Here is a 27,841-nt window from a genome sequence, read left to right on the forward strand (position 1 = left end):
ATTAGAGGCATCATTTAAGCCCCCCTGACCCAGTATTTTGAATGGCTTTGCTGATGGCTATACTACTCACCTAGGGGCTGTGTCTTACATTGAGACTGCAAAGTGCATACTGAGTATAATTGCACTCACACACATGCACACCTGCATACACACTCTCACCCACTTTACTATGTGCATGGGAAAAAAAGCTGATGGCATTGTAATGTGCATTCTATTCTGTAGTAGAACCGGCTGGCTGTATGTCAGATGTTGTCTGCAAATAAGAGAGGGGTGTGTGTACAACTATAGCATAGCAGTGATTTGGCCAGAACCCTGTTCTTCAGGTTGAGGTGCCAGCTGTACTGCTGACAACTCCACAGTGCCCTCATTAGCCGCCCCAGTCAGTAGACGCACAAGCACACACCGACCCATACACCAAACGTAACAAACACTGTACACACTCAACTTAGCCAACTCTTCACATGCGCTCTAGAGAGGAGAACACTTTAACAACCACTTCCACTCACATACCCACATACACAAATGTGCGTGCTTCCATTAAGAGGAAATCCTAACCGTGTTCCTGGAAGTGCGGAGGTGTTACATCTGATTTAGCTCATAGCTAGTCACTGGTAGGGCTGGGTGATACGGCCACAATATTGTTCACATATTTGACTGCGTTTGAGATTTGTTTTACTAATGATATGCTTTGAGTAGTGCATGACCCTAGTGTGGCAACACATACATTCTAAGTGTTTTTAATGGGGGCCTTCTCCATTCTGATTGTTTTATACTCTTCAATTCAACTTCAACCAAAAGTTGGAATATATTGGGCACTTTGAATACAGTATTACAGCAAAAGAAAAAGCCAGAGGGGTTATTGTGACAAGATTTGAACCAAAGTGTTGGTCAGTGTTTCTCAGTGGACTCTAATTAGATGTTACATTAAATGTTTTCTCTTACTTGATATAGCTTCCATGTAGCTAAAATATTCATGCTTTGCTTGTTCCTCTCTGATTGAGGATATATCGTTGCACAAACAACATGCCGATCTAGGCCTGCACTAGCAGGCTGTATTAGCTAGCTACATTTGCTCTGACCCAGTACATTTTGCTAGCTAGCTAACAAGCCAACTAACTAGCGATTAGCATTAGCGGCGTGATTTCTTTGAACCACAACTTGCTAAGAAAAAACTAAACTAGCTAGCTGTTTGCAGACAGTAAGATGCACAAACTAATAGTACAAATATCGAACGCTTGCGGATTTGTATTAAGAAACAAAGTGGAAAGCAGCATCGTTGTCATCAACATCTTGTTTCATCTGCAAGTGCTTGTGACTGATGGTAGAGTAGAAACTGCTCTCCTTGAGTGACATGGTACAGGATTTGGTATGTGTCAAAGGAGAGAGACGACTCAAGTAGAAAACGGAGTAAATTCTAAAAACGGACATTACACGCGGCGGAGTGGCGAAACACATTTAACAAACCAAACTTTGAAGTACTGTTATAGGTAAAGTAAAACCCCAAACTGGTCCGTGTATCAATACCGGTATATAGTAAAATACAGTAACCACTGGCTCTCTTCCATTCACTGCACTCACTCACTGACATACACGTACACAGACACACACTACAACTACACTTCTGAAAACACACACCTTTCCAGTAAACACTCATTGGACTATAAAACCTGTAGGGTCTCTTCCCCTCATTTGAGGCTTCATTGATCAGGACCTTTATAATAACCCAGTGATCCCCGAGGTGCAGAAGGAGACATATATTTATTACCTGATCAATGGAACCTAAATCAGATGGAAAGATCTGAAGTAGCCAGGAGACACCTGACCTGGATACCTCTACAGGCTCACATATCACACCCCTGTTTGTTTGTGTGTGTGTGTATTTTCTGGAAACGCTACCCGACTCCAAACCCCTTGGGATGTTGAGGACCCATCATTTACCATAATCAGGGGGAGGGGTTCTACCACAAACATCCGCTTTGTGACTGAAATAACCTAAGAGATGTGTGCGCGAGTGCACGCCCGACCTACCTACCTACCTACCTACCTACCTACCTACCTACCTACCGGTGTGCCCGGTAGACCCCTGCATTAGAGGCTATTTCTGAATGGAGGTGGATTAATTACACACTCAGATTAGTGTCAGTGTGTGTCCTCATTCCCCCTTGTTCGCCCCACATTCTAAATGTAACCCTGAAAGACAACTCTCTCTCTTCTTCGCCTAACCACACCCCACTTTTCTCCTCTCTCTTCCTGGCATATCCGGACAGAATTCCCACTTCAATCCCCCAACACACACCGGAAGTCCCCAAGCCTCTGCCAGACTCGGTCTTTAGGAATGGACTCTGGCATTGCTGCCCCTCAATCAATTCCCATTGTAATTCCAGCGGCTGTAGCCGGAAATTTGGATTAGAGTCGATTAGAGGAGAACGAGAGAAAAGAGGTGGATTGGGCAGCTGACAGCTGGGCCTGTACGAAGAGAGAGAGCTTTACTGGACCTCTGTTCTGAAGCTGTTCACTGGAGCTATGTACCAAAACTCTAGAATGGCTTCCCGGTCCAGCTAGCTGTGTTTAGACTGGAGCTGGCTATGGCATATTGATGGGTTATTTGTGTCTGAGGTAGAGTTATGTGATGCCAAAGGGCTTAGCTGTAGCGTCATGGCCTGAGGCGCTAGCTTTATAGCATACAACGGCGGAGGTAGAGATATATGGTAGCGTCTAGTTGTATTTAGCCCAGTGGCCATGGTAGAGTCATGTGATGCTGGCCTTCACGGCAAAACAGCAGAGTTATGTGGTGCTAACGGGGCAAGCTGCATAGTGTACACTGCAGAGTTATGTGGTGATTACATGGTGGTCTGTGGCCCCTGTGGCTGACACACACCACTGGGGGACGGAGGTTTCCACAGCTCATTCTGCTGGCCACCACTACTACATCAGCTCCCGATCATCCCAGTCTGTAACGGCACAATCAGCACGCATTAAGTGGCGTAGTGGTCTAAGGCACTGCATCTCAGTGCTAGCTGTGCCACTAGAGATCCTGGTTCGAGTCCAGGCTCTGTCGCAGCTGGGGAGGCGCGCAATTGGCCCAGCGTCGTCCGGGTTAGGAAAGGGTTTGGCCGGCTGGGATGTCTTTTGTCCCATCGCACTCTAGCGAGTCCTGTGGCGGGACGGGCGCATGCACGCTGACACGGTCGGCCGGTGTACGGTGTTTCCTCAGACACATTGGTTTGGCTGGCTTCCGGTTTAAGCGGGCATTGTGTCAAGAAGCAGTGCGGCTTGGCTGGGTCGTGTTTCGGAGGACGCACGGCTCTCGACCTTCGCCTCTGCTGAGTCCATACCGGGAGTTGCAGTGATGGGACAAGACTGTAACTACCAATTGTATACCCACGAAATTGGGGAGGAAAAAAAGTGTAAAACAAAAACCCTTGAATGAGTAGGTGTCCACATTTTTGGCTGGTACTGTAGATGGATGGATGATTTATGAACGTTAGGCTATTGATTTATAGAGCTAATTAAGTTGGTTTCCTCTCTCCTCGCTTTTCTTAGACAATTAAGGCAAGGGCTGTTTGCTCGTCTCCTAACTCTGCTGCAATATGCTGGTTAACTTTGCTATTATGCACATGGTCTAGGAAAAGGCACCAATTCAACAGCGCACTGATGTGTTTCTGAACCGCGGACAGCGACTGCTATCTAACACGGGAGAAAAGCTAATTTGTTATAATATCATTTATATTAGTGTTCCACCATTTGCTCTTACATAAAATCCATATACAATTTCAGTAGCACATGTCTTAGTGACGGGCGGTGCCATTCCCACAGCCTCCACAATGGATCAGTCTGCTTAGACAGGTGCCAATCAGACTTGCCTTGTACACCATCATTATAAAAATGTTTTTTTCTTGCCTCTGCTTGACTAAAGAAATCTCGGTCGACCAACAGCCTGTTGACCAAACAATTGACCAGTCGACTAAATGCGGTCAGACAGTGTATTCGCACACGTGCGTACAGGGTCCCCTGATATTAGACCGTTATCCCACACCTACCCACACAAACAACAAAATCATTTTATTACGTCAATTATTTTCGGGCCAAAACACTATACACACTATGAACTATCTTCCCCCACTACACATTGCAACTGACAGAAATGGACCCTCACAAATTGCCTGTGTGTCTGTTTACTCTAGGGAATTGGGCCCTGTGTCTGAAATGCATTTACAGGCAAAGCCCAATGTTTGGTCACTAGATTGACTTGAGTTCAAAGGGCTGCAGGGTGTGTCTGTGGATCCTAGCGACCTGTTAACTTTCCTTTTCCTCCCGAGTGGACGCGCGTGTGCGCGTGTGCGCGTGCACACACACACACACACACACACAAACACACACACAAACACACACACACACACACACACACACACACACACACACACACACACACACACACAGGACTATGCAGCTGCAGATTACAGCCCCCAGGGCGTCAGACAACAAGGAAAAAAGGTGACGCCAGATCAACTGTCTGTCCACTTACCCATACTAACCAGGAAGTGATGCGTCATCTGTCATCCTAAACCTGTCATTACTCAGTGCTGGCCTTGCGCTGGTTCATGAACAGTTGAATGATTTATTTTTTATTCTTCTTACACATAGTCTAACACAGGGGTTCCCAAACTTTTTCACTCAGGCCTCCCTTCCTGTATTGGGGAACATCCAGTGATCCACACCAATTTCAATGGGCACATGCATTGTTCATGACACTGTTCACACCCCTCTTGTTGGTGGAGAGAGAATTCTGCAGGTTTAAAGCTTATTTTTTTGCAATTCTATACATTTTGCCATGTATGTGTATTAATGTGATATTTGAGTGACTCCAACATAACAATCTAAGGGCTAAAAAACCTTACTAAAAACGTTAGCTGACATGGGTTGGTTGATCTGGGCATTTCTTGCAAGTTATAAATAGCTCTCTAAAGGGATGCAATGACTATGACAAGGAAAACTGATTCCTTTTAATAAAAATGAAAAAAAACTGTAAAAAGCAATTCTAGTCCCCCTCGCTATTTCCAGCTCACTCTGGATTAAAGACGTGATCCAGAACTTTGGTGACTAGTAAGTATTTTTATACCTCTCACTTTGGGCTGGATGTGCCAATGGGTAGTTCATTCATGCATTATCTATGAAGAGAACTATTGTCTTACCTCAATTAGACACGAAATCCCTAGTTTGAAAGCGACTGTTTACTAGAAGCTGGGCCAGTGCCCTTGCAATTCGAGTTCAGCCAATGAGGTTCAGACCCTTCACTGTTTGAGTGACAGCTAGCAAGATGCACAGACAGCAGAGAGAGCGAGCAAAAAGTTGTGCACATAATGTATCTGTACATATGACGCAATTTTCTGCGACCACTTTTGGCTCGTGAGCACTACTTTCAGAACTACTGGCAAAAAAGTATACAAAAGTACCGGAGAATCTCATTAAAATCATTTTACAAGGTGATAAGATTCTGTCATGACACTTGCATCATGTTACTCAGTCTGGCAAGGACAGTACCCTTCATAGAAATAGAATGACTTTTATATGGTTACCTATAACCTTTACTGTGACTAGAATGCGTCTATTAACAGGAGTAACATAAGGGTCTCTTCAATTTCCTGAGGTGTGAATTGGAAGAAGACAATTGACCCAAAGTGAAGGAGCCCCTGGCTGACTTCGCACCATCACACGTCATCACTGACAGACCTATGAAAGGGTGTGTGTGTGTGTGTTTTTGAACATGCAATGAAAGTGAACAGAAATACAGGCTTGCTCATTGTGTGTGCGCGCACCATCAAACCATTGGCATCATTTCTCCTCAGCAGTATTGATCTGAGCAGCTGAAAGCAGGAAGATGATACAGTGCTTGAGAAATGACTCTCTTTTTCTCTTACTCTCGCTTCCTCCCTCTCTCTCTGCCTATTAGATTTGTGGTTGTCCTTCTCAGCCAAACAATCCCAGTATTTGTGCTGAAATGTTAACATAGCCCTTCCCAATGACAGGAAAAGGCACAGCACTCAACAGATTTGCGTTCATTGACAACAAGTCGGGGTGCCACAGCCACTGCTGCTGTCAACTATACAAACTGTCTTCAGACATTGTCTATCCTTGCTTGTTATTTGGAGCTTTTAGAAGCAAATGTATCTGTAAAAAGTATGCAAGTACAATTTTGATTTTGCATTGTTTTATTTTGCATACATGCTTTTGGTCTGCAACTTCAGTCTGTTAGATTATCAGCTGTCAGTCTTTCTGGTAAAAAAACAGACTGGTGACAAGCTTACAATCTGCCTGTAGTAGTATCTCCTCATTCTCAATCATGTTTCTCTGTGTCACGTAGTTTTGTTACACAACATTTATGCAAGGCTGGTAATACCATCCATCTTTTCCTTTGTAATCAGAGTGAGTTTAGTCTCTAATGTCCCTGTGGGCTTACCGTCCTGCACCCCTCAGTGTTGAATGGCTTTAGGAAAGGTTTAGTGTGTTAATGATGTGCCGTTTTTTTTCTCTTCACTCTGGTTCCGTCCCAAATGGCACCCTATTCCGTATGTCGTGCACCACTTTGGAGCTTGCTCTGGTCAAAGGTAGTGCACTACATAGGGAATAGGGTGCCATTTGGGACATATGCTCTTATTGTTATGGAGCAGATCAGGGATGAGAGGTTGGTTACGCTCTGTGCTTTTCCTTGTTCTAGTACAGGGATTATCCCCAGTCCCACAGGTCCACCATCAGTGGAAAATGTTTCTGTGTGTGTGTGCCCGACTGCCTATGTGTGTTCCTGTGTGCCCGTGTAGGCTATGCCCGTGTGTGTGTGTGTGTGTGTGTGTGTGTGAGAGAGAGCGAGTATTTGAGTAGCTTACGGTATCAGTATGTCTGAGATTGTAAGAGTCTGTCTTTTCGTGTTCTTGGTTATCCGTATCCTTCCTTGGTACCTGTTCCTTGAAGCAGACAGGGCAGGGTTTAGCTCGGTTCAGGTTGACGTGCACCAGGCACCATATCTGTCCTGACATTGACAGAAACAACAGAACCACTTCATGCACCAATGGAGTCAGTCAGATTTTTTTGTGAGGAGTGATGGATCAATACATGGACACCTCGATAGAGCCAACTAAACAGAGACAGACGGAAACTGAAAGGGCAGACGCACATCAAATTCCCAGCTCAGTGCCAATGGGACTGTTCAGACACTGCTGGGCATTGGGAGCTAGCTGCAGAGAGGGAGAGATGGAGGATAGAAGAGAGATGGGAGGAGGACTTCCTGGGAATATTGACTTACCTGCAAGGAGAGTCCCAGTGGGGTACCAGGGCTCCCCCTTCAGGTAAAGATGGGGAACAGCAGTTGAGTGTGTGATGGGCACATGTACACAAACACGCTTTCACTCTCTCACTTTCTTCCTTTTTCTCTCTCTCCTTCTCTCCCTCTTCCTCTTCTTTTCTCTCTCTCCGTCGAACACACTCTCTTGAAGAAAGTTTAGTCAGCCTAAACTGATCAAGTTACCACCCCATCTCTCCCCACTCACATTTCAGTGTACATCCGATTGTGAAATCCCAACTCTAACGCAATTAGCAGCTGCTGATAACACTTAATCTCATAAGGACTAACGTTGGATCGTTGAGTGTCTATCCGCCGGCAGTGTTCAGACTGCGGTCCTATCTCATTGCACCAAACTCAATCAGCAACTTTAGCTTTCAAGGCTCACTGTGTTCTGAAGCCGAATGAGAATGGATGACGTCGTTGAATACAAATACATATTGGACTGATTGGTTCATTGCTAATTAGCTTGGTGTTTCTAATGATTGTTTGGGTTAAATGCTGATGTCCTTGAATGGGAACTGATGGATTGAAAAAGTTAGTTGGTTCAAACTAGGTTGAGTGGGAACGGGTTCGTACTAGGTTGAGTGGGAACGGGTTCGTACTAGGTTGAGTGGGAACGGGCTCGTACTAGGTTGAGTGGGAACGGGCTCGTACTAGGTTGAGTGGGAACGGGCTCGTACTAGGTTGAGTGGGAACGGGCTCGTACTAGGTTGAGTGGGAACGGGTTCGTACTAGGTTGAGTGGGAACGGGCTCGTACTAGGTTGAGTGGGAACGGGTTCGTACTAGGTTGAGTGGGAACGGGTTCGTACTAGGTTGAGTGGGAACGGGTTCGTACTAGGTTGAGTGGGAACGGGCTCGTACTAGGTTGAGTGGGAACGGGCTCGTACTAGGTTGAGTGGGAACGGGCTCGTACTAGGTTGAGTGGGAACGGGCTCGTACTAGGTTGAGTGGGAACGGGCTCGTACTAGGTTGAGTGGGAACGGGCTCGTACTAGGTTGAGTGGGAACGGGTTCGTACTAGGCTGAGTGGGAACGGGCTCGTACTAGGCTGAGTGGGAACGGGCTCGTACTAGGCTGAGTGGGAACGGGCTCGTACTAGGTTGAGTGGGAACGGGCTCGTACTAGGTTGAGTGGGAACGGGCTCGTACTAGGTTGAGTGGGAACGGGCTCGTACTAGGCTGAGTGGGAACGGGCTCGTACTAGGTTGAGTGGGAACGGGCTCGTACTAGGTTGAGTGGGAACGGGCTCGTACTAGGTTGAGTGGGAACGGGCTCGTACTAGGTTGAGTGGGAACGGGCTCGTACTAGGCTGAGTGGGAACGGGCTCGTACTAGGTTGAGTGGTTATGAGAAGGGCTTACCAAGAAAAACTTCCTAAAGGTCTCTTGAGGTAAAACATAGTTGGAGCACAAAAAAAACAAAAAAAACATTGATTTCTTCTTGCTCACTTTAATCCATTGTACAGGATGCGGACAAGTGACTGACGTTTCGATGGTTTGTGTGTGTCTTGTTTGAGAGAACCCGTGTTTGACTGTTTGTATGATTCCCATGTATGATTCCCATGTGCGTACTATGTACACAGTCTATTTGTATGACGACGTGTACACACAAAGCAGGCCATTGTCCCACTCTGCTCTCATTGCTAAATGACCTCGAGGCCTGTTTCCCTAATTAAAAGCAGCAGGAGCATTATTTAAATATGCCACTGAAGCCTATTACAGCAAACACAATAGTCTATTCTATTCTCCCCAGGTAGGATAGCAATGACGCAAATACACCTCCTTTCTCATACAAAAGTATTATTCAAATAGAATAACAAAAGAGACATTGCCCGTAGCCCTAACCTATTTTCAGCTCCGCTATTCAGTTGTATCTAGTTATTTCTAGTCCTCTAGGCATTGTCCTGGAAGGACGGTCAATCCACATGCTCTCTGTTTCTCCAAAGTTGTTTAATGATGAATGAAAGAGGAGGGAGTTGAATTGAAAAGACCTGTGTGTTTGGCCTGCTTCTCGTTTCACCCCGTTTTCATATTTCTACACTCGCGTCTGTCTATTTATCGATACACTTTAAACTATGGTGTATGTGTCTGTCCACACTCTCAAACTGCGATGCATCTCTCTCTCCTCTCCTCTCTAGTCGAACGCATGTTGTCAGATCAAATGAGGGCCAGGTAGTTGTAGCAACGTGATAACACAACACAATATCAAATTATATTAACGCTCTCTTCTACTCTTTCTCACTCTTTCTCTCGGTGTGTGTCTGTCTCTTGCCCAGGCACGTTACAAGCAGAGTCTGGACCCCACCGTAGACGAGGTGAAGAAGCTGTGTACGTCCCTGAGACGCAACGCCAAGGAGGAGCGCGTCCTCTTCCACTACAATGGACACGGGGTCCCCCGACCCACCGTCAACGGCGAGATCTGGGTCTTCAACAAGGTGAGAGAAACACACACGTGCAGAAATATATATATATATATTATATAATACACACACACACGTGTCCAATGATGACTTCTGCCTCTACAATCACACTAAGACTCACAAATAAAGTCCAATCGTTGAATACACACGAACACAAACACATTGAGGTCCATTGGCTCCACTGATATTAGACATAAACAAGTTATCCCACACACACACACCCCCCTCGCACCAACAACAAAAATAGTTATTACAGAAATACATTATTTTATGGACAACTCACACAAGGAAACACCCACTCTAAATGACACACGGCTCCTGTCTTGGTTTGGGCGCTGCCTCTCCCCAGTACACCCCAGAGCCTCTCCTCCTCTTCTCTTCCTCTCTTTATTCCCCTTAATGATGAGTCCTATAAAACCAGCCCTGCCGCCTACTGTCTGCTACGGTGTGCCAAGGCCCCATTGATCCCTCTGGTCCACCTCCTAAAACCACCACCACAGAGCATCTCCCAGTACAGTAGTCAGAAACAGCACCAGGACTTTCATTGCTTTCCCACATCCAAACCAAAAAGTGAATTGGGACGCAGCCGTACAGTTAAAACCACATCTCCCCCCCTTTCTTTCATTATTAGTACTGAAAGAGGATTGAAGGATTTGGCAACATCTTAAACAAATTTTGGACAAGGTTGAACAAATAATTGCTAGATGTACAGAGAACATTTCTATTTGCTGGCTTGTAGGTGGCTATAACATGGCATCTAATGTTGTCTACCAAAATGTTTACTAACCCCCATCCTGTCTGTCCTGTAGAACTACACCCAGTACATCCCTCTGTCTGTGTACGACCTCCAGACGTGGATGGGCAGCCCCTCCATCTTCGTTTACGACTGCTCCAACGCAGGCATCATCGTCAAGTCTTTCAAACAGTTCGCCCTGCAGAGAGAGCAGGAGTTGGAGGTGGGTGGCACAGAGAGATATACACTGCATTCGGAAAGTATTGAGGCCTGGACTTTTTCCACATTTTGTTACGTTGCAGCCTAATTCTAAAATGGACAAAACATACAATTTTCCTCATGAATCTACACACAATACCCCATAGTGACAAAGCGAAAACAGGTTTTTCGAAATATTTGCAAATGTATATATTTAAATAAAATATACCTTATTTACATAAGTATTCATACCCTTTGCCATGAGACTCGAAATTGAGCTCAGGTGCATCTTGTTTCCATTGATCATCTTTGATATGTTTCTACAACTTGATTAGAGTCCACCTGTGGTCAATTCAATTGATTGGACATGATTTCGAAAGGCACACACCTGTCTATATAAGGTCCCACAGTTGACAGTGCATGTCAGAGCAAAAACCAAGCCATGAGGTCGAAGGAATTGTCCGTAGAGCTCCGAGACAGGATTGTGTCGAGGCACAGATCTGAGGAAGGGTACCAAAAAATGTCTGCAGCATTGAAGGTCCCCAAGAACACAGTGGCCTTTATCTTTCTTAAATGGAAGAAGTTTGGAACCGCAAACTCTTCTAAGAGCTGGACACCTGGCCAAACTGAGCAATCAGGGGAGAAGGGCCTTGGTCAGGGAGGTGACCAAGAAACCGATGGTCATACTGACAAAGCTCCAGAGTTCCTCTGTGGAGATGGAAGAACCTTCCAGAAGGACAACCATCTCTGCAGCACTCCACCAATGAGGCCTTTATAGTAGTGGCCAGACGGGAGCCACTCTGAAGTAAAAGACACATGACAGCCCGCTTGTTTGCCAAAAGGCACCTAAAGGACTACGACCATGAGAAACAAGATTCTCTGGTCTGATGAAACCAAAATTGAACTCTTTAGCCTGAATGCCAAGCTTCACGTCTGGAGGAAACCTGGCACCATCCCTACGGTGAAGTATGGTGGTGGCAACATCATGCTGTGAGGATGTCTTTCAATGGCAGGTACTGCGACTAGTCAGGATTGAGGGAAACAATTTTTTTTTTGAAGTACAGAGATCCTTGATGAAAACCTGCTCCAGAGCGCTCAGGACCTCAGACTGGGGTGAAGGTTTACCTTGCAACAGGACAATGACCCTATGCACGCAGCCAAGACAATGCAGGAGTGGCTTCGAGACAAGTCTCTGAATGTCCTTGAGTGGCCCAGCCAGAGCCCGGACTTGAACCCAATCGAACATCTCTGGAGAGATAGCTGTGCAGCGACATCACCCCCATCCAACCTGACAGAGCTTGAAAGTATCTGCAGAGAGGAATGGGAGAAACTCCCCAAATGTGCCGAGCTTTTAGTGTCGTACCCAATTAGATTCGAGGCTCTAATCGCTGCCCAAGGTGCTTCAACAAAGTACTGAGTAAAGAGTCTGAATACTTATGTAAATGTATTTCATTTATAAAATAAAAAAGTGTAAAAATTATTTCTTTGTCATTATGGGTTATTGTGTGTAGATTGAGGGGGGGGGGGATTATTCCATTTTAGAATAAGGCTGTAATGTAACAAAATATGGGAAAAGTCAAGGGGTCTGAATACTTTATGAATGCTCTGTACACACACACCGACGTACACATACACACACAGAGTTTCCCCATACACACACACACACCCACTCCCCCAGTGAGACCATGGTATATGTGTCTATAATGTCCCTTGAATTCCCGAATGGCAAGCCAGCTAATTCTTTTGAACGAAAGAAGCATTTCACAATCTCCTCTCTGTGATCCCAGCCAGCGAATAGGCAGCTGGAGCTAAATTAATTAATGATAGTGTTTTGGTTTGGTCAGGATCTCCTATCCCCCTCCCTACCATCCCTCTACCCACCTTATTTCACTGTTTTCTTCTTCCTGGCCATCTCAAGTGAATTTACAACACGCAGTTCAATTATTCATGGAGTTTGAACGCACTTCAGATTATATGGAATACAGCAGAAAGAGAGGATGAGCGAGAGAAGGACAAGGAGGGTTGATGAGATGTAGAGAAGGGGGGGGAGATAGCGTGCAATAGAAAGGGGGAGGAAAGTGGGGAAAAGAGAAGTGGGAGAGGAAGGGATGGCAGAGAGGCGATGGACAAAAAAGTGTTACAATGCAGTCTAGAGAGGCTGAGAGGAGATTCATCCTTCACTATGCAGTCACGCTAAGTTCAATACCAGAAACACAGCTTTTCTCCTTTTCTCCCCATCTGTCCATTCAGGTTCCCTCTGCCCTGCTCCCTATGTGTCCAACTCTTACCAGGCTGAGATAGCAGGGGTCACGGCCCAGATAGAGGAAGGAGCGAGAGAAGGCCCAGCGGCCCATCAGTAACACTTAAAGCTGTCAGTGCGGGAGAGAGGGAGTGGGGAAGGAAGAGAGAAAAAGTGAGGAGGAATGGAGAGATGGATCAACAGAGGTCTAGAGCGAGATGGCAAGAGAGAGGGAGAGGGATAGAGAGTAGCCTTCGTTCCTCAGCTGTTAAAAGTGTTGGTGTAATTGACCACTCTGGGTTCTCTTTGGGTCACTATGGGGTAAAGCTCTTAGCTCCAGCCAGCTGGAACTGTTGAGAAACACTGCTTCCATGCTAGCCTAGCTATCCACTCAAGTGTAAGGTTGTAGCCACTGAACAGTGAGTTTGTGAACAAACTATTTAAAAATGTGCCATATAACAACATGGGCCATGTGATACAATGGAATTTAATGTGGCATAACCTAAGTATGAGTCTTGGTCGAAAGTAAACGTGATGTTTTTAACAAACCTTATTCATCAGAAAAGAATGTGCCGATATGCAAAAGGAAATGATGCTTTGTGTTTGGAGTGGGTCCTTCTTAGTGGGTCAGTTTCAGGGTGATGTCTTCAGTCAGTTTGTATTGAAAATGTTGTTTTTCTGGGTCAGAGCACAGAACAGTTGGGGTTACTACTGTGTTAGACCACACTGCTTTCAGCTTCATAGCCCTCTGTGTTAGAACTAGACCACGTTAAATATCATCATACTGCTTTCAGCTTCATAGCCCTCTGTTAGAACTAGACCAAGTTAAATATCATCATACTGCTTTCAGCTTCATAGCCCTCTGTTAGAACTAGACCAAGTTAAATAACATCATACTGCTTTCAGCTTCATAGCCCTCTGTTAGAACTAGACCAAGTTAAATATCATCATACTGCTGGCGGAAGGCAAAATGGCTCCACTTTACACCTTGGTGCACGTCTCCCCCGCCTGCACAGCAACAGGAAGAGAGGGATGGGGGGGAGTGATGGAGAATGAGAGTTGGAGGACGGGGATGGAAAGATGAATGGTAGTTGGGAGGGAGAGGAAAGGGAGAGAGGGATAGATGAAAGAGGAATATTGAAATAGGATGAGGAGGGAGGTAGGGAAAGAGAGGAAGGAGAGCGGTGGAGAGACAGAGGGAGGGAGGTAGTTCCGGAACACTATTAAAGATGCATGATAGTACCCAGGCAGGGAGTCCCCGTGCTCTCCGCCTCCTCTCCATCCCTCTTTCCGCAACAGCACAACGCGCTGCAGCAGAGTGAACGAAGAGGGTGGCCCAAGTTCACGCCCATGCCTTCTCACACGCACACAACCCTTCTTATATGCATGTATTCATAAACACACACACACACGGACAGACTTGATCCCACCAGGGCCCTTTTTATTCATTATCTATTTTTTTTACTGGGAAATATCGAGTTGTGCGGAAGGAGGGGGAGGTGTTCTCTCTCTCTCTCTCGTTCTCTCTCTCTCTCGTTCTCTCTCTCTCGTTCTCTCTCTCTCTCACTCGCTCACGCAACCTTCAGTCAGGGTGTGGTGTTTGAGTGCTCTGTTATGAGCAGTCCGCTTCCTGCTAAATATTTCAGAACTTACTGTATGGAGTCAGCAATATGATGCTCACTGCGTTATCTGTTGTGTGGAAATGACTGTGTTTGTGTGTCCGTGCTCTTTCCTTTGGGCGGAAGGAGTCTGATTGTTGTGCATTTGTCTGTTGGTATGTCTGTTCTCAGCCAATGTGTCTGCATGTGTGTATTGTAAAGGCTGTGTTTGAGTGTGTGTGTGTTGTCTCCTTGCTGTGTGTATACGCCCCGCTCCCCATACAGTACAATTAGTTCTGTGAATTAGTGTCAGTAAAAAAAATCACATACCCAGTGTGAAAATAAAATCCTTCCATGCTGATTGTAATGCACATTTCTGAGATTATGATATGCTAATATGTTAATTACCAAAAAGCAGCAGGGTTTAGGCAGTAATGTGGTATTTACCATAAGGTGTGTATTGTATCACAATATCCCAAATGACTTGTGTAACAATATTGTTCCACCATCGTTGATCCATCATCATGCATTATGGACGAGTTCAAATATCCATGTTGCGTTGGTTAGTGTAACATTCCCCATTTTCATCATTAACAAGTGACAGAGAAGATGTAATCGTACGAGACACTGACATGCACAGTGTACATACGCAAGCGCACACACGTCCCTATTAATCCAGGCAGGTCTGAGCAGAGCTGTAGGTTTTATAGTGGTATTTATGAGTGTGTACCTAAAAAGCAATGAAGACACACATGGATCTCACACTGAGATGTTGGCAAGCTTCCTTTCTCTGGAGTCTCCTCATAACAAACTACAATTAGAGAGGAAGGGTCTATATCCATAAGGGGTTTCACTATGGTTCTACTGATTTAGAAGTGACTTATTCCCGGTGTGTTTCTAGAACTGGGAGGACTCGTGCTGTCTCATCATGTAGTGTTGAGGTTGTTGTTTCAGTGTATCTCCGTTGTTTAGGTGGAGCGGCTCTTCTGCCCATGGCTCTGTTGCACCCTGAACTGAGAGACTTTTCATGCCTCGGTTGATTTCAATTGAAAGTTTTGGAATGTTGTATTTGCTCCTCACCAAGGGGAAAAATATGGAGAAAATGCTGGTCGGTCTGTCTGGTTGCATTTCAGAGTGTGTGTGTGTGTGTGTACCAGCTAGCCCTTAGTAAAATATGACCAGCCTTCCATCGTCTGCACTCTGCCCTAAGTGGCGTTAATAAGCCTAGGTTTACCAAGCCTTGCATCAGATGTTGAGGAGTTGACTGTGGGGAGAATTGAGCTGTTTTCACCTCACATTTTCCAGATTGTGTGTGCTGTGTGTGACACTTGTCTTTGAGTGCATGTGTGTGCATCCCACGTTCCCTTTTCTCCCTATAGACTAAGGAGATGTGAGGACAGAGAGCAGAAGTTCTGTGTCTGATCGACTGGGCATGTGTCCCTGGTCTACTGCACTGTATCTAAGTGTTTTGGTTGACACTTTGGAGAAGATCTTTCACTTCCTCCCTGCACAGCAGTTATAGCCAGCTTGGCATAGTGATGTTTTTAAAAACAGGAATGGGTTTTACCACTTAAAGCAGAATTTCCCTCTTCTCTCACGGATGGGATGGTTTTAGGAGTGCTAGGTAAATCTCAGTCTCCTGGGTGCAATGAAGAGTCCCACTCTTCAACACGTGGTACCATCCATCTACCGTGACGCTTGCCATCATAAGGCTAGAAGGACAAAGTGCTTTAAATTGTATTGCACCCTTCCATCATATGCATCAGCTATGCCATCAGTACAAAATTACCCCCAAGGGCCGGATCACATCTCCAGATCCTTGCCTGAAACTCGGCCGTTCGTCACGTATTGTTAGTCATTGGGAGATTTAAGCTGCACCAGAATTGTAGAATTATGGCAGAACTCACACATTTGAAGCTCGAAAGTAGAAGCGCTTCAGTCATAAGTCTGTTAAGTATTTATAAGCCCAGGGAGTCCATGGTACACAGCCCTGGATAAGGAGGGGAAGGGAGCGCTTCGAGGTCGTCAAATGAAATGTGGAGCTCACCTCCACAAGGTGCCTAGAGGCAGGCTGACATTAAATCAGGTCTGGGTGGATCTATACACCCATACAGGAGTAGACGCGCGCCCTCACACATGCACTCATGCATAAACACCTGTGCATTCCACACACACTCAGTAGTCTCTCTCACCTTTCTATTCATGGCATTGTACAGGCGGTCTAGTTCCCCAGAATGATATCACATTAGCCAATATCTGCTCCAGAGGCTGTTTGCTCAGAGTACGCTGTGCTGTCGAACACTGCCGCCGCCCTGAACTTCAAAAGCTCTCTTCCACCATCTCATTACCGGATGATAGAGGAAGTTTAGAGCAGTGAGAGGATCCAATGACCTAAAGGTTTTCACTCCCTTTCTCTGACCTGCACATCCCTCTGGCCTGTTATGTCTCTTCTCTTCTGTTCTTGTTCATTCATCTGGTCCTCTTTCTCTTGCTCGGTGTTACCATCTCTGGTTGGTTTTCCCTTCTCTCTTGTTCTGTCATCTTGTTCTTTGTCGACTGTTATTTCTCTTTCCTTTCACCTCTTTTCTCTCTGACTTTATTTACATTTGAGTCATTTAGCAGACGCTTTTATCCAGAGCGACTTAGTTAGTGCATCCATCTTAAGATGGCGAGGTGGGACGACCACATATCACAGTCATAGTAAGTACATTTCTCCTCAATAAAGTAGCTATCAGCAAAGTCAGAGCCAGCAAGGGGGGAGAAGGTCAAGTGCGAGAGTTCAGTATTACATATTTTTCTATTATTCCCTGGTGTTCTGTCTGTACCTTTTTTTAATTTTATTTTTGAATAAAACTGTATTTCATTCAGACAGGGATAGCATGAAATCGGTGTGTCCGTATGTGCAGCTTATCTGTTTGAACTGTGTCTCTGTATAGCCTATCCCTCTATTAGCCTCATCTCCAATCCAAGTCTTTTGTCCTCTTCAAGGTGGCAGCCATTAACCCCAACCACCCCCTGGCCCAGATGCCTCTCCCCCCCTCCATGAAGAACTGTATCCAGCTGGCCGCCTGCGAAGCCTCAGAGCTACTGCCCATGAACCCTGACCTCCCCGCTGACCTCTTCACCTCCTGCCTCACCACGCCCATCAAGATCGCCCTGCGCTGGTAAGATCCACAGTGGACCAGCCGAAAGATGGATCACTCCAACTTAACTCAACCTAACTTATTCTCAGACACGCTGTCTAAATGGCGTACTTTCCTTGTTCAATTATATCCACTGATATTGATATTAGTATGCCAAATGAAAACGATTTAGATATATATTTTCCACATAACTATGGTCATTAGTAGTGTTAGGGTCAAATTTGTCAGAGTAAGTAACTCACGGACACTAGAGAAGCTTAACCAAGTTGAATTCTTCCCGAACGGTCGACACAGCTGTATTCAGACAAAAGACATGGCTTCCCCCGTAGTGGTATTCATACCCCACTTTGGTTGGAGTCTCCTCCGTATCTCTAAACATTGCATCCTTCTTGCTAAGCAGGGAACTAAGTGATATGAGCCTTCAACGGTGTCTCCGTTCAAGTACTGTCACGTGCGATTTGTTTTCCCTGCACTCAGCACATTCCAAGCTCAGTTGTCTCACTACAGAGAACCATTAACTTCTCACTCCTTTATATACTATGCGTCTGATTCATCATGTCTTTAATATCTCAATGTTCAAAGTTTACCCAGAATCCAACCGTTGACACCCCTGCTCTCTAAAGCGTTGATGCGTTATTAGTTTTGAACATATTGTACATTGGGGGAATATATCGGTATAGCCTTAATTTGACATACTAATATAATTGGATATCATTCCATGTTCCCTAGTGTTGTATTTTCTGCCTCTAGTGCTGTCTGTCTGTGTGGTACAGCCGATTTAGCATGTAGATCACACTGAGGGAGGTCTTGCTTACTAACCAAAGTTGATTTCATCACCTGTAAAGATCCCCTGTCACTTCACCATGCGTGCCCCACACACACACACACACACACACACACACACACACACACACACACACACACACACACACACACACACACACAAGCCCATTTGTAGGAAGTGTTATTTATGTAATGACTGGGTGACGATTAGGGTCGTAGGGTACAACCATATAGTATGGTGTTTACCAGCTTTACTGGGTTGATGTCTGGCAGAGAGGTGATTCAACTGGGATGCTAGCACAGGAATCCTCTTGGAAAGGCTCACGGTCACTTTGTGTAAAGGGGAGAAAATGGACATTGAATTAGGCTATCACCAGTGTTCAACTTCATGGCGTGTGTTTTTGCCTGATGAACATGACTCTGGTATTGCGGTGTTCTCTGTAGTGTGTTTCTCTGTTACTCATGAGTGGAGACCTCAGAAGTCTCTATCTATCCAACCATCAGTGTATTGTCTTTGCCTGTGTGTGTGATTGTCCAGTTTCATATTCACAATGGGATTAGGCCACGGGCCCAAATCTATTCATTCTGTGCATATTAAACGTGATGCTCCATAAGCCGGAACATCTCTATCCTCACTTTCACTGTCTTTCAATTCAAAGGGCTTTATTGGCATGGGAAACATATGCTTACATTGCCAAAGCAAGTGAAATAGCTAATAAACAAAATTGAAATAAACTATAAATGAACAGTAAACATTACACTCACAAACGTTCCAAAGGAATAGGCACATTTCGAATGTCATATTATGGCTATATACAGTGTTGTAACGATGTGCAAATAGTTAAAAAAGGGAAAATAAATAAACATAAATATGGGTTATATTTACAATAGTATACAACAGTTCTTCACTGGTTGACCTTGTGGCAGCAGATCACAAATCTTGCTGCTGTGATTGCACACTGTGGTATTTAATCCAATAGATATGGGAGTTTATCAAATTTGTTTTTGTTTTGGAATTCTTTGGGTTTGTGTAATCTGAGGGAAATATGTGTCTCTAATATGGTCATTTGGAATAAGAAGGGGTTAGGAAGTGCAGCGCAGTTTCCACCTCATTTTGTGGCAGCCTTTCTCAATAGCAAGGCTATGCGCACTGAGTCTATATACATAGTCAAAGCTGTCCTTCATTTTGGGTCAGTCACAGTGGGCAAGTATTCTGCCACTGTGTACTCTCTGTTTAGGGCCAAATAGCATTCTAGTTTGCTAAAATTTTTTGTTAATTCTTTCCAATGTGTCAAGTAATTATCTTTTTGTTTACTCATGATTTGGTTGGGTCTAATTGTGTTGCTGCCTTGGGGCTCTGTTTGTGACCAGAGCCCCAAGACCATCTTACTTAGGGGACTCTTCTCCAGGTTCATCTCTCTGTAGGTGATGCCTTTTTGTTATGGAAGGTTTGAGAATCGCTTCCTTTTAGGTGGTTGTCGAATTTCTTAATATTATGCAGTTAATTTGGCTTTGATGCCTCATGGTTTGAGTATTGCTCTTTTTTGTAGACTGTGATTTTGCTGTGATCTGATAGGGGTGTCTGTAGGCTGACTGTGAACGCTCTGAGAGACTCTGGGTTGAGGTCAGTGATAAAGTAATATACAGTACTACTGCCAAGAGATGAGCTGTAGGTGTGCCGTCCGTAAGAGTCCCCTCGAAGCCTACCGTTGACTATGTACAGACCCAGGGTGAGACAGAGCTGCAGGAGTTGTGACCTGTTTTTGTTGGTTGTTTTGTCACAGTTGTATCTAGGGGGGCAAATTTGTGAGGGAATGCTGTCACCTCGAGGTAGGCGTTTGTCCCCGTGTGCTAAAAGTGTCAGGTTCTTGTCCAGTTCTGGCATTTAGGTCGCCACAGACTAGTACCTGTGCCTGGAAATGGTTGATCTCCTTCTCTAGGATGGAGAAGGTATGGGGATTCTACATCGTTAAGGTATGGGGATTCTACTGGGGGGGATATAGGTAGCACACAAGGACGTTTTTTCTTCATAATTTCCTTATTCATTTCTAGCCAGATGTAAAATGTTCCTGTTTTGACTAATTTATTAGTGGGTTAGGTCTGCTCTACACCAAATTAGCATACCCCCTGAGTCTCTTCTCTGTTTAACATCTTGTAGTTTGGTGGATGGGACTACCAGCTCTCTGTAAGCTAGAGGGCAACCAGTGGGTCCGTCTCCTCTATACCATGTTCCTTGTAGGATGACAATGTATTTCCGATGTCTTTTATGAAGTCTGGGTTCCTGCTCTTTAGGCCAAAGGCAGATGACCTCAGACCTTGTGTATTCCAGGATGAGATAGTAAACGCTTTGTGTTCCAGTGTATTGTGTTGTTTTCCTGTGGTTTTGGCCCGGACCATTACAGTAGGTGTGAGCAGAGCATGTTGAGCATCTGATACATACATCTTAGGTCGCAGGATGGGGCTTGGGGGGGGGGGGGGGGGGGGGGGGGGGGGGGGGGTGTTTTAGTGGGGGTTGGGCCTGTTGCTCTGCTCACGACCTGGGCATATGTGTGGCTGTCATGTTGAGGTCCTTGCTGCTGGGGGCTTGGGGTGGAGGGCAGAAGAGGCATAAGACTGATCTGGGGTGGCCTATATAGGGTGTGGCTAGAGTTTGTTTGGGGAGTTGTTGACTGGTTGGGGTGGGGGATGTAACTGGTGGTGCTGTGGTCTGGGTGTAGGTCCTCTTGGTGTGGATCCTCTGGGTGCAGGTCCTCCGGGGGGAGGGGGTCTTGCTGGTCTGGGTGTAGGTCCTCTTGGTGTGGATCCTCTTGGTGCAGGTCCTCCGGGGGGAGGGGGTCTTGCTGGTCTGGGTGTAGGTCCTCTTGGTGTGGATCCTCTGGGTGCAGGTCCTCCGGGGGGAGGGGGTCTTGCTGGTCTGGGTGTAGGTTCTCTTGGTGTGGATCCTCTTGGTGCAGGTCCTCCGGGGGGAGGGGGTCTTGCTGGTCTGGGTGTAGGTCCTCTTGGTGTGGATCCTCTTGGTGCAGGTCCTCTGGGGGGAGGGGGTCTTGCTGGTCTGGGTGTAGGTCCTCTTGGTGTGGATCCTCTGGGTGCAGGTCCTCCGGGGGGAGGGGGTCTTGCTGGTCTGGGTGTAGGTCCTCTTGGTGTGGATCCTCTTGGTGCAGGTCCTCCGGGGGGAGGGGGTCTTGCTGGTCTGGGTGTAGGTCCTCTTGGTGTGGTTCCTCTGGGTGCAGGTCCTCCGGGAGGAGGGGTTCTTGCTGGTCTGGGTGTAGGTCCTCTTGGTGTGGATCCTCTTGGTGCAGGTCCTCTGGGGGTAGGGGTCTTGCTGGTCTGGGCTGGGTGCTCGTTTCTCGGTTGCTCCTGTGTGAGGGGCTGTGGTTGAGGGTGACGTCCTTCAGGGACTGCTGCCTTGTAGAGGTGGACCTGGTCATAAAGGCTGTTCAAGTCCAAGGTGGAGTGGTGAGCCAGGTAAACATTTGGTTTTGAGGCACAGTCCTGGGAAATGCTTGCATTCACCCACTGTGTGGTGGCAGGGTAAAAGTGTTTTCCTGCTAGCAGGGTGGAGATAACCACTTGTGCGTTGGGGAAAGTGGAGAAGGCTTTTCCAATCACTCTGAGTGCTGTGGCCACACTTTCCTGCTGGTCTCTCAGTTCGTTTGTGCCTGTCTATATTATAATGTGCCTTGGTGACCCTAGTTGGTCCTCTGACAGCAACTCCAGGGCATGCCGAGTGTTCGGATCCCAGAGTTTAGCCACTTGGTGTTTTGGAAAAGGTTTCCTCTCGTCATTGACTCAAATGGGAAAGTCTGGCTTTTGTGTGTCCTCGGTGGGTGTGGGAGTGTTGTCAGGAGAGAGATCTGGTGGGCTGACAGGGGATGCCAAGAGGAGGGAGTCTGCTGGGTTGGTAGATCCTGCTTTCTGTCCGACTGTGGTCGATGTCTGAAGTGGACTGTTCTGTTGGCTTCTTTGGGTGGGGATGGCTAGCTCTCGTGACTGGTTGATTTTTGTACCTCTGCTTTCCCACCACCTCCTGCAGTGCTGTGTCATGTGTTCCTCTCTCTCCTCCTTAATAAGGTCTCTCACCTCAGACCGGAGTGCAGCCAGCTCTCTCAGACAGCAGTCTATCTCCACCTTCAGCCCTCTGGGTACTGTAGGGGTGGTGGTGTTGTGCTGGTCTGTTTTGTGTGTCTGTGCTATCTGGAGAGTGTGGACTAGCTCTCTCCCAGAGCGCCACCATGTCTCTGTCCAGCTCAGTGAGTTTATCCCTGATGGAGGAGCAGTGCAGTTGTGGGACCTGGGTGTGTTAAGTGCTGGGGGGGTACAGTGTGACTATCCTTGTCTGCAGGACAGTTTTGAAGAGGTGTGATCAGACTCGCTCGAGGTGGGTGGAGTCGTCACCAAGAGAAAGCTTCTCCTGTCGTGCTCTCGCTGTGATTCCTTTTGGAAATATATGACGCTGCCCTGCAACACCACTGTTCCATTCTTGTACAGGTTGACAGAGGGTGTCTCAGTCTCAGGGTCCTCATTTTACACTATTCTGATTTTCCACCCTCTGCCAATACCCTCTCTCTTACAAGCAGGGTAGTGTGCTCTTATAGTTGTGTGCCATGCCCAGGGATGGTTTGTATGGAAAATTAGGTTGCTTACGTTCCCATTTGTATAGCAGTCAGCAAATAGTGTCTCTGGATTGTCCATGAGGAGCTTTTCTTTGTACTCTTTCCGTGCCTTGTCATATTTAATATCCATGGGGGTACTGTACTGAGGGAAGCCATGGAACGGGGGGGGGGGGCTCTGCATTTGGGTGGGGGAGGAACTCTGCTGGATGAAAGCTCTCTAGGAATGGCAACATGCAGGCCAGGCCCTTTCATGTCAGGTTGAATGTCTATGAATACCATAAAACCTCAATTAACAGCCCAAGCATTTATTTGCTTCCATCACCGAACACAACCAGCGCTTATTAGAGCCTGTCTTTTTTTTCCCTCTCCCCACCTCGCAGTCTGGCCCTCTTCTGATCCACCTCGCAGTCTGGCCCTCTTCTGATCCACCGCGCAGTCTGGCCCTCTTCTGATCCACCTCGCAGTCTGGCCCTCTTCTGATCCACCTCGCAGTCTGGCCCTCTTCTGATCCACCTCGCAGTCTGGCCCTCTTCTGATCCACCGCGCAGTCTGGCCCTCTTCTGATCCACCTCGCAGTCTGGCCCTCTTCTGATCCACCCAGTCTGCCTCTTCTGATCCACCGCAGTCTGGCCCTCTTCTGATCCACCTCGCAGTCTGGCCCTCTTCTGATCCACCTCGCAGTCTGGCCCTCTTCTGATCCACCTCGCAGTCTGGCCCTCTTCTGATCCACCTCGCAGTCTGGCCCTCTTCTGATCCACCTCGCAGTCTGGCCCTCTTCTGATCCACCTCGCAGTCTGGCCCTCTTCTGATCCACCTCGCAGTCTGGCCCTCTTCTGATCCACCTCGCAGTCTGGCCCTCTTCTGATCCACCTCGCAGTCTGGCCCTCTTCTGATCCACCTCGCAGTCTGGCCCTCTTCTGATCCACCTCGCAGTCTGGCCCTCTTCTGATCCACCTCGCAGTCTGGCCCTCTTCTGATCCACCTCGCAGTCTCGCCCTCTTCTGATCCACCTCGCAGTCTCGCCCTCTTCTGATCCACCTCGCAGTCTGGCCCTCTTCTGATCCACCTCGCAGTCTGGCCCTCTTCTGATCCATCTCGCAGTATCGCCCTCTTCTGATCCACCTCGCAGTCTCGCCCTTGAACTTTGACTTTTCGCACTCATTTTGGATCAATTCCAAAATGCCTGGCTGTTGCCTCGCCGGAATTTTGCTCTATGAATTTGGTTGTGCCATGGCTTGCGACGATGACAGATAAAAATAATAAAGTTTAATGCACATGACCATGGTAATATCAGAGCTGTGTCCATGGAAACCTCGTAAACAATTAATTTAGACCCAGCGTTTATTTGAAACAAGTGTTTATTTGCTGAAAAGGGACAGTCTGCTTGTTTGTGCAAGTAAAAAAAAAACTGTCAAACAAGAAGAATATAGATTTGTTGTTGGCACAAGTGATTTGAGCTTTCTGTCCAACTTATCCGAAAGATAAATGGCTAAAAAAGTGAATGTCTAGCCCTCATATGGAACTGGAGTTCCTCGATCCAAAATGGCTGCCACAATGTCCGATTGATAGAATAAATTATTCTTATGGTAGTTGCTGTTCGCCATTTGACTCCTTAGAAATGACAAGGTCATGCCAGTTTGTGAAGCATTTCACAGTAGACATTGTATTTGCAAAGCACTGTTTGCCAGATTCTAACGTCATAAATGCTTAAGCAGGTTGCGACCCCTTTGTAAAGATCATTGACAGATTACGCTGAGATATGTGGGTGAGGAGGACGGGCGAACTTCAAGATGTACTCATAGGACATTTTAAAAAGTAATTATTTTTGTCATAAACACAATGGATTTTAATTTTCTCCTTTTCTCCGTTATTCTATTTCTACTTAAGGTCAAAATAAGACTTACGCTGCATCCCAAATGGCACCCTAGTCCCTATATAGTGGACTACTTTAGACCAGAGCCCTATGGGGGCCCTATTTTGACCTTCAGTTTTAATGAGGTCTCTGTAGTGTCATAAATATTAATGACTTTTTAAAATGGCAATTTCTGGACAATCAGGAGTGGAATCTGATCTCTTATCCTGTGAACTACAATACCCAGCACTCCCGCTCTCCTTATGTCCTAGTGTTGTTGTAGTTTGAGGGGATATGCATCTTAGCATCACTGTTCTGGGTTCAAACAGGGCCAATTCTAGTACAAATCGAAATTATTGGCAAGAACTCGGCAAGGTCTCAGATGTGCACACATGACGTGCACAATTGACGTACACACATGACGTACAGACACACGTCACTCATGGTTTTTCTATCAAAGGATAAGTATAGGCTAATGGGTACTTCAAATGGCAGTTTCTGTGGAAAGTGAGTAGCCATTTCCTCTTCTTTATCAACTATCTTTTCATGCTCCAAGGATCCGTTATAGTGGGATGCATTGGCGTACAATATTACCATTGGGGAAGGACATTTTATAGGCATATAATTCCCAAAAAGTGTCAACTCTCATTCTTTTGGTTGAGACATTAAATTGAGGTCTCAGTGGTCACTATACGTTTCTTTGCATTTGTTGCAAGAATATTGTGTCTTGGCTAAATTTCAAACCCAACATCTAATATTATCATGGCAACGTAATCCTTATTTCCCAATTGACTCATTTGACCACTCAACTTCTGGTAAAAATAAAGGTTGGTGATGAAGTAATATAACGGTAGATAATATTTCTATAGCCAAGTCTTATTGCTTAAGGATTTGATAGTCTTAGAGTGAACATCATTGGATTGGGCATAACAGATGTTTTCCAATGCTAGAAATATCTATTATCAGCCCTATCTCGAGACTGCAGTGAAATCTGCCTCTTTCGCTCTCTCGCACTCTTTCTCTCCCTCACTTTCACCCTGTCTCCCCTCCATGCTGAAAGAGACGTGCTTCTTTCCATAGCTAATTGCATTCAGCCCGGAGTGAGAAAAGGAATGGGAAAAAAACGACGAAGGCTCACCAAGACGTCAAGGCCTCTGCTTCCAAACCTGCAAAAGAAAATGCATGGAGGAAAGTGAATGAAAGAGGGAGGGAGGGGGGGGGGGGGGGGGGGGGGGGTGGGTGAGCGGGAGAGAAAAAAATTAATATAGGAAGAGTGAGAGGGCTTCCTTGCTTACCAGAGCAAGAAAATTATTTCTGATTTCCCCGATGCGGGGGGGAGGCTAAGGTGATGGAGAAGTGTGGAAAAGAGGGGATACAGGTATGAGGCAGGCAAGGAGGCAGGCAGGTAGGAAGGCAAGGAGGCAGGCAGGTAGGAAGGCAAGGAGGCAGGCAGGTAGGAAGGCAAGGAGGCAGGCAGGTAGGAAGGCAAGGAGGCAGGCAGGTAGGAAGGCAAGGAGGCAGGCAGGTAGGAAGGCAAGGAGGCAGGCAGGTAGGAAGGCAAGGAGGCAGGCAGGTAGGAAGGCAAGGAGGCAGGCAGGTAGGAAGGCAAGGAGCCAGGCAGGTAGGAAGGCAAGGAAGCAGGCAGGTAGGAAGGCAAGGAAGCAGGCAGGTAGGAAGGCAAGGAAGCAGGCAGGTAGGAAGGCAAGGAGGCAGGCAGGTACGGAAGGAGGCAGGCAGGCAAAAAGGCAGGCAGGCAAAAAGGCAGGCAGGCAAAGAGGCAGGCAGGCAAAGAGGCAGGCAGGCAAAGAGGCAGGCAGGCAAAGAGGGAAGGAAGGTGGGAAGGAGGGAGGGGGAGGGAGAGGCAGGCAGGGAAGGAGGGAGAGGGAGGAAGAGGCAGGCAGGGAAGGAGGGAGAGGGAGGGAGAGGCAGGGAGGGAGGGAGAGGGAGAGGGAGGGAGGCAGGCAAGGTGGGAGAGGGAGGGAGGGAGGGAGGCAGGCAAGGTGGGAGAGGGAGGGAGAGGCAGGCAGGCAGGCAGGGAAGGAAGGAGGGAGAGGGAGGGAGGGAGGGAGAGGCAGGCAGGCAGGGAAGGAGGGAGAGGGAGGGAGAGGGAGGCAGGCAGGGAAGGAGGGAGGCTAGGAGGGAGGGAGAGGCAGGCAGGCAGGCAGGGAAGGAGGTAGAGGGAGGGAGGGAGGCAGGCAGGGAAGGAGGGAGGCAAGGAGGGAGGGAGAGGGAGGGAGAGGGAGGCAGGCAGGCAAGGTGGGAGAGGCAGGGAGGGAGGGAGGCAGGCAGGCAGGCAGGCAGGCAGGCAGGCAGGCAGGCAGGCAGGCAGGCAGGGAAGGAGGGAGTGGCAGGCAGGCAGGGAAGGAGGGAGAGGGATGGAGGCAGGCAGGGAAGGAGGGAGGGAGAGGGAGGGAGGCAAGGTGGGAGAAGGAGGGAGGGAGAGGCAGGCAGGCAAGGTGGGAGAAGGAAGGAGGGAGGGAGGGAGGGAGGCAGGCAGGCAAGGAGAGGGAGAGAGGAAGGAGGGGGACGGAGGGTGGCAGGCAGGGAAGGAGGGGGACGGAGGGTGGCAGGCAGGGAAGGGTTGACAGGGAGGGAGGGAGGGCAGGCAGGGAAGGCGGGGACAGGCAGGGAAGGATGGATGGATGGAGGGAGGGAGGGAGGGAGGGGAGATGGAGGGGGGGGGGGCAGGCAGGGAAGGAGGTTAGTTGGAGGCAGGGAGGGAGAGGGAAGCAAGGAGGGAGGGAGGGAGGGAGAGGGGTGGGAGGGAGGGAGGCAGGCAGGCAGGCAGGGAAGAAGAGAGGAGGGTTAAATAAGGAAAGGTGAAGGAGGATTGTTATGCTTGAGGGACTCAGCATGCTTATCCATAGCCGCTAGAAGTAGGGGTGCTGAGGGTGCTGCAGAAAAGTATGTATGTATGTATGTATGTATG

At 47.2% G+C, this 27,841-nt stretch overlaps 1 protein-coding gene across 6 annotated transcripts in view; it reads left to right on the top strand.

The window, feature by feature from the left end:
• The window catches only part of rptor (regulatory associated protein of MTOR, complex 1), a 199,409-nt gene that overhangs the window by 62,860 nt on the left and 108,708 nt on the right, over window positions 1–27,841 (top strand). For all 6 annotated transcript variants that reach the window (XM_029776869.1, XM_029776872.1, XM_029776870.1 and 3 more), the window contains exons 5-7: window positions 9,610–9,768; window positions 10,563–10,709; window positions 17,510–17,685. In XM_029776869.1, the coding sequence (XP_029632729.1) occupies window positions 9,610–9,768; window positions 10,563–10,709; window positions 17,510–17,685 (482 nt within the window). The remainder of the gene's footprint in view (window positions 1–9,609; window positions 9,769–10,562; window positions 10,710–17,509; window positions 17,686–27,841) is intronic.

The sequence above is a fragment of the Salmo trutta genome, chromosome 14 (genome assembly GCF_901001165.1).
Source record: "Salmo trutta chromosome 14, fSalTru1.1, whole genome shotgun sequence".
NCBI lineage: Eukaryota > Metazoa > Chordata > Actinopteri > Salmoniformes > Salmonidae > Salmo > Salmo trutta.